Below are 7,507 nucleotides of genomic sequence, written 5' to 3'. Positions count from 1 at the left end.
TGGAGAGCAAGTTTCAGCATCTCTTCTGACATCCATTTTGATCTTTTGTTTCTTTCTTGTCATCTTAATGACTGTTTGCTTTCTTCCTGTTCTTGATGTCACCCCACAACTCTTCTGGTCTTCGGTCTTTAGTGTTTAATGTATCAGACCTGTTCTTCAGATGATCTCAAAATTCAGGTTTGATATATTCAAGGTCATATTTTTGGTTCATGCGGACTTGTTTTCATTTTCTTCAGCTTCAGTCTAAATTTGCATATGAGCAATTTATGGTCTGTTCCACAATCTGCCCCTGGCCTTGTTTTGGCTAATGATATGGAAGCTTTTCCACAATCTCTCCAAAGATGTAGTCAATTTGATTTTCTGTGTGTGACATCTGGTGAGGTCCATGTGTATAATCGTCTCTTATTGCTGTCTAAACAAGGTATTTGAAATTAACAAATCATTGGTTTTGCAGAATTCAATCATGTGATCTCCAGCATCATTTTTATCACCAAGGCTATAGGTTCCAACTACTGATCCTTCCTCTGTGCTCCCAACCTTTGCATTCCAATCACCAGTATTGATGAATACATCTTGATTGCATGTTTGATCAATTTCAGATTGAAGATGTTGGTAAAATTCTTCTATTTCATACTTACTGTCTTTAGTGGTTGTTGGCATAAATTTGAATAATAGTGGTATTAACTGGTCTTCCCTGCGGATGCATGGTTATTATACTATCACAGACAGCGCTGTGTCCCATGACTGATCTGGATATGTTCTTTTTGACAATGAATGCAACAGTATTCCTCTTCAATTTTTCATTCCCGGCTTAGTAAACCACACAGTTGTCAGATTCAAAATGGCCAATACCAGTCCATTTCAGCTCACTAAAGCCTAATCTATAGATGTTTGTGCATTCCATTTAATTTTTGACAATATCCAATTTTCCTAGATTTATATTTTGTACATTCAATGTTCTGATTATTAATGGATGTTAACAGCTGTTTCTCTTAACTTTGATTCACTCATAGTGTCTCTGTAAATGGTTTCCAAAGTTATAAACCTTACAGAAACAGAAAGACTCCTCTTTCTTCCACAGATCAGCTGTTGGGTTTGGGCTAACAGGCTACCATGGTTGGCAGTACAGTGCTTTTCTTACAGTACCACTGTGGAAAATACAAAAACTATACAGCTAGGCCTCACCCAAACAATTAACCCACAAAATTGTGAACTAAGTGGTTGTTTTTTCAGATAATTGAGGTTTGGGCTGATTTTGTATTTGTCAAAAGTAAATTGATACAAAAGATTTTGAATGATTAATTCAATTACTTTAATAGGTCTAAGGCTAATTTTATTTTTTCATTTCTTCTCAAGTCCATTTTAGTAATGTATATATTTTTAGAAATGGTCAATTTTTTCTAATTTTCCATTTTACTGGAATTTAATATATTCCAGTTTATGAACCATTTCCTTTATTATTATTACTTTTTATATCTTAAGAAATATTTTTCCTAGGTCAAGGTCATAAAAATACTTTATATGTTGTCTTCTATCATCTTTATTGAATTATATTCAGATTCATATCTATAGTCCATCTGGAATTCATTTTTATATGGTTTGAAATAGAGCATTAGGAAAATTGGCTGCACAAAACCTCTTTAAATTGTTCAAGAGCAAAAATATTAGTTTGAGGACTAAGGTACACCTGGACTCAAGCCATGATACAATTTTAACTTATTATTGTGAATTGAGTGAAAGTTTTCAGAGAATATCATCAGTCTTACAATCAACAAATCATACATTTTGTTTCATCTCCATGATTGCAATCCCTTCCATGCACCAATAGTTATCTCACGTCCTTCTTGTTCATATTCCATTTCACCCACCTTCTCAACCCTTTTCAACTTCTTCCTTAGGTAAATGCTATAAATGCTGCCCTTTTTATTTGAATGATTGATCTTTCCAAGGTGAGCATACCTACCACCTGGCTGTAAATTGGGCTATGAGGGTGAGTTCCTATGCAGACCTGAAGGGTGGTCAAAGGCCATAGTCTCAATTTCCACAGTCTCAATTTCCCCAGTCTAAGGCCACTAAGCCTCATGTTTTTGGTAATTTTGAGTTTCATTCTACATTTTCTGCCACTCTATCTGGGACTTTCTAATGTATTCTCTTTCATAGCCATTGGTAGTAGTAACTGGACATCATCTAGTTCTTCTGGTCTCAGATTGAGTTCTTCTGGTCTGAGTCATGGAATCTGGTGATAACGTATTAGTCCACCGGATTCAAGTATCTTCAATTTTTATCACTCTTTAGCCCTGGTATTTTCAGTAACCTCATATGTGTACAAATGTTGGACAACGAATACGGAAGACCATGGGAAAATCGATGCATTGAGTTTCGATGGTGATGTAGAAGACTATTAAAAGTACCATGGATTGCCAAAAGAACAAACAAATTTGTATTAGAATAAGTACAGCCAGAATTCACCATAGAAGTCAGGCAGTAGATAGGTATATAAGGGGGACAACAATACCAGTGAGGTATGCTCACCATGGAATAATCAATTATTCTTTGGACATGTTACCAGGAGGGGCCAGTCATTAGAGAAGAACATCATATTTGGTAACATGGTGGATAGTGAATAAGAGGAAGACACTATATGAGATAGATTGGCACCATGGCAGCAGCAATGGGCTCAAGCATAACAAGAATTGTGAGGATGGCCAAGGACTCAGCAGTGTTTCATTCTGTTGTGCATATGGTCACTGAGACGGAGCTGACTCAATGGAACCTGACAACAACAATAACAACATTATCTTCTAGAACCTCTAGTATGCAGTATTACCAAAATTAATCTTCTCATATTATCTTCTCTATATTTTAACCTCACTTTTCTAATTTCCTATCTTTATCTTCTCATGACAATTGGTACAGTTTCTTCAGCAATATTTTCCATTTCACAAATTCTTTCTCTTCCTGTTATCTAATCTACTATATAGCATGTTTCCTTAGTTTTTGGTTTTGTTTTCTTTTTTAATTAAGATATCATTTATTTATAAAATGCTTTAAGGTTATTTTTCTAATTTCCTAGTCTTATTTACTATTTACCATTTTCTTTCTTTAAATGTTTAAAATATAGATTCAGAACTTTCTTATTGTTTCAATTTTTACCATTTGCTTTGAAGGCTAATCTGACATTCTGTAGTTTATCACTCTTACTCAACATGTCTTAAAAACTTCCGTATGAACTGAATCTGTAAGGTCTGCATTAAAAATGGTTTTCTCCAAAGATTATTTGCATTTTAATCATCAGGACCATTTTAAGAGTTTTGAATTTTGTAGGTAAGCCTATTGTAAGGGAAGTATTATTTGCTCCTATCTGAAAATGAGAGGAAAGGGCTAATTACTAGGTTTCTTCCCTTTGATAAATCACAGATTTTTCAGCTCCCCTTTAACAGATGATGTAGTCATCGAGGGACTAGATCAGAAGTTTATATTCTAACCCCTGATCTGTGTGAGATCCAAGCAACTTCCCCTCTCCCACTCAGATTACTGAAATGGCCATACAGTCCTTGTCAGGGGAAAGGCAAAATGCCACAAGCCACTCTGGAAAACAGTTTGTCAATGTCTTATAAAGGTAAAACTACACCTAGTACATTATCCATACCTATATGTTTATCCAAGTGAAATAAAAGTCACACAAAAGCCTCTACAAAAACATTTATAGTAGCTTTATTCATAATTACCAGAAACTAGGAACAATGCACATATCCATCAACCAAGGAAAGGACAAACAGCGATACATTAATAAATTGGCACTGTGATGCTACAAAGTATTCAAAAATAACTACTGACACAGTAGCAACATACATGAATTTCAAACGTATAATGCTAAGTGAAAGAGGCCAATCTCAACAGCCTACTTACTATATGATTCCATTTGTATGGCATTCTGGAAAAGGCCAAACCACAGGGTTAAAAAACAGATCAGCAGCTGCTATGAGCTGAGAGCAAAGAGAGTGTTTGAATACAAAGAAAGCAGGAAAATTGGGACGGGGTTGTGGGTGATGGATGACAAGCTGAGCGGCTAACCACAGGTCAGCAGTTCGACTCTACTAGCTGCTTCTTGGGAGAATGATGAATCTTTCTGCTCATCTAAAGGCTTACCAGCCTCAGAAACCCTATAAAGGGTCACTATGAGTTAGAACTGACCCCATGGAACATGACTAACAACAACCTACACATTTGAAAAAAGGAGCTCCTGCTGCTGGTGTTGTTGCTAAGTGCTGCTGACTCATAGCAACCCCATACAAGGTTTCCAAGGAGCGGTTGGCCAGCTTGAATCATCGACCTTGCGCTTCCAACCAACCCTGCAGTCCAGCGCATTAACCCACAGTGCCAGACCATGTCTTAATTTAAAATCACGGAGCAAATAAACTTCCTGAGATTGGCAGATGACCAGCTGGTTTTCACTTCCCACAATATATTTGTACTCTCTTTTCTTTCTATGTTAGCGTAATGATGCATTTTAGAAATATTTTTGTTATATTTTATTCTGCATTGATAGGCATTTTGAATAAGCATATTTTAGAAAATCTAGTCTTCCATAATGTCAGAAGCAAGGGTCTACCTACTATTCTTTTGAAGAACAAGACTATCTTGAATACCAACGATCTTTTTACCTTTTTCAGTTCACTTTCTCCACATGTGTCTATGAAGTACAGTAATACAGGTATTGTATTAACCTCTTTATAGACAAAAAACAAAAGCTCATGGAAATGGAGATTTGTTCTTATTTTGTTGTTGTTGCTAAGTGCCGTCGAGTCGGTTCCGACCCATAGCGATCCTGTACAGGGTTTCCGAGGGTGTAAATCTTTACGGGAGTAGAAAGCCTCATCTTTCTCCTGCGGAGCAGCTGGTTACATCTATATAATTATCCCAAACTAGATTAACATATATTCTGGAAATAAAACTAATTTGAAAGTCATCTGAAGTTTCCTTATATGTGACACCTTCCATGAATGACAGCAAAGTGAACTGTGACACTGAACTCTCTGCCTAGATTGCACGCACCTTCCTCATCAACCTCTTGTGAAATTAAATGAATTCATTCTTATAAGCAACATGAAATATGAAAAACACAGTATGTATTCCATAAGCATTAGTTGGTATTATCATCCCATGCCCATCCCACTAGTACAAGTACATACACACCTCCCAACAGCATGGAAACTCAAGCATTGTCCACATACATAAAGCAAGAAAATGAGTGCTTACTTTGAATAAGCCATGTTTTTGGTTACGCTGACCAAGCCATAAATTGCTTCCTGGAGGAAGGTTGGTGTCAGGAGGATCTATCACATGTTCATAAATCCTGTCAGGGCAAAGAACATGGTTACTAAAGATGAAGTTCAAAGCTGAATCAAATGGTTTACAAACGATTTGAAGCATTCAAGGCATTACCTGCTAGTAGGGAGGGATGAAGACAATATGTGGCACCCTTCAAAACAACAAGAAACATGGATGTAGACATCTGTTTGGTAGTGGGTTGAACAATGTCCCTCCCAAAACCCACGTGGAATCTCACAATGCAATCTTACTTGTAAATAGGATCTTTTCAGATGTAATTAGTCATGATGAGGTCCATACTGGATTTGATTGGGCTTTATATCCAGTGATTGTTGTTGTTGTTAAGGGACAGGTATCTTTATAACAGGTGGGGACAGAGAGATATGAATACAGACAGAATAGGCTATGTGATGATGACAGTTAACACTAGTGTGATAGAGCTAGAGGACAACAAATGGGCACAAAGGATTGTCAGGAACCACCAGAACCTAAGAAGAGGCAAGAAAGAATTCTTCCGTAAAGTCTTCAGAGTAAATACAACCCTGCCAACTCCTTAATTGCTAGCCGTCAAGAAAAGTGAGAAAGTAAAGTTCAGTTGCTTTAAGTAACCCAGTTTGTAGTAACTTATTAGGACATCATTAGGAAATCAATGAAGCTCCAAAAGTTCATAGAAAATCTCATTATCTTTTCATTCCATTTTTCCTTGAATGTACTGAAGTCCCATTGCATATGTATGTTTCTTGACAACTCTTGGACACATTATCTGTGCCACCCTGTCTCCCACCCTTGTAGCCTTCTATCCTCTCTCTTAGAAGGGAAGGAAGAAGACGGTAACATTTTTAGCATGTATTCTGACCAAAGAAGTTCTGGTGTGTGGCGCTGTGAGTTAATGTGCTGGATTGCAAACTCAGTTTGAACCACAAGGTTGGCAGTTCAAGTTCACCAGCCACTCCTCAGAAACCCTATACTGGGTCACTATGGGTCAGAACTGACTCAACGACACTTAAAAGCAACAACAACAACAATATTCTGACCAAGGGGCTTTACACAATCTTGATGAGAAAAAATGTTTTATCCGCATGTTACAGATGAGAAACTAAGGCAAGTGAGGGTGAATGGGGTCAACTGAGCTACATAGCCAGTGGGTATTAGAGCTGCAATGAGCCTGTGTATTTTCCTTTGCATGTGACTCTTCCATGGCTTTGGTTTATTTACCTTGGGCTCATTTCTACAGCTACTTGATATTCCAATGCTGTCAAAACCATTTCAACTCATAGCAACCATACAGAACAAAGTAGAGTGCCCCATAGGATTTTCATTACTGGTATGACACTGTGCGTTAATGCATCAGACTGCAGAGTCATTTGAACTACAAGGTTTGCAGTTCAAGCTCACCAGCTGCTCCTTGGAAACCCTGTACAGGGTTGCTATGGGTCAGAACCGACTCGATGACACTTAACAACAACAACAAACTTTAAAGAGTTCTAGTGGCACTGCAGGATAAGTACCAGACTGCTAACTGCAAGTTTTGCAGTTTAAACCCACTAGTCACTCTGAAGGAGAAAGAGGAGGCTTTCTGCTTCTGTGAACATTTATAGCCTCGAAAATCCTGTAACGTGTCACTATGAGTTGGAATCAACTCCATGACAGTGAGTAATCTATAAGAAAACAGACTGACTCATCTTTCTTCTACAGAGCAGCTGATGGGTTTGAACTGCCAACCTTGCAATTAGTGGTCATGCACATTAGCCACTCTGCCACCAGGGCTCCATATAGTAACCTGATACAAAATAATAATAATAATAATGATGATGATGATGCCATTGAACAGATTTCAGTTCATATCACTCCAATGGGACAGGACTTTTCTTTCGAGTTTCTGACACTGTGTCTTATTGGGAGCAGGCAACTTCACCTTTCTCCCACGGAGCAGCTGGTGGGTTTGAACAACCAACCTAGAGATTAGCAGTCCAGTGCTTGCACTACTGCACCACCAGGATGTTGTTGTTAAGTGCCATCGAGTTGGTTCCAACTCATAACCACCCTGTATAGGGTTTCCAAACAACGGCTGGTGAGCTTGAAAAGCCGACCTTACCATTCAAACAGACCTTGCAGTCCAGTGCATTACCCACAGCACCACATCAGGACTCCAACAGTAACCTAAGAGGATCCTTTA

At 37.9% G+C, this 7,507-nt stretch overlaps 1 protein-coding gene across 2 annotated transcripts in view; it reads right to left on the bottom strand.

Moving 5' to 3' along the window:
• Window positions 1-7,507, bottom strand: part of NELL1 (NEL-like 1 (chicken)) — a 1,454,777-nt gene that overhangs the window by 1,167,351 nt on the left and 279,919 nt on the right. For both annotated transcript variants that reach the window (XM_006865820.1, XM_006865821.1), the window contains exon 5: window positions 5,260-5,356. In XM_006865820.1, the coding sequence (XP_006865882.1) occupies window positions 5,260-5,356 (97 nt within the window). The remainder of the gene's footprint in view (window positions 1-5,259; window positions 5,357-7,507) is intronic.

This window comes from Chrysochloris asiatica, unplaced genomic scaffold (genome assembly GCF_000296735.1).
Source record: "Chrysochloris asiatica unplaced genomic scaffold, ChrAsi1.0 scaffold00083, whole genome shotgun sequence".
Lineage (NCBI taxonomy): Eukaryota > Metazoa > Chordata > Mammalia > Afrosoricida > Chrysochloridae > Chrysochloris > Chrysochloris asiatica.
Note: the sequence above shows the minus strand (reverse complement) of the source record. Positions and strands in the feature narration are given on the sequence as shown.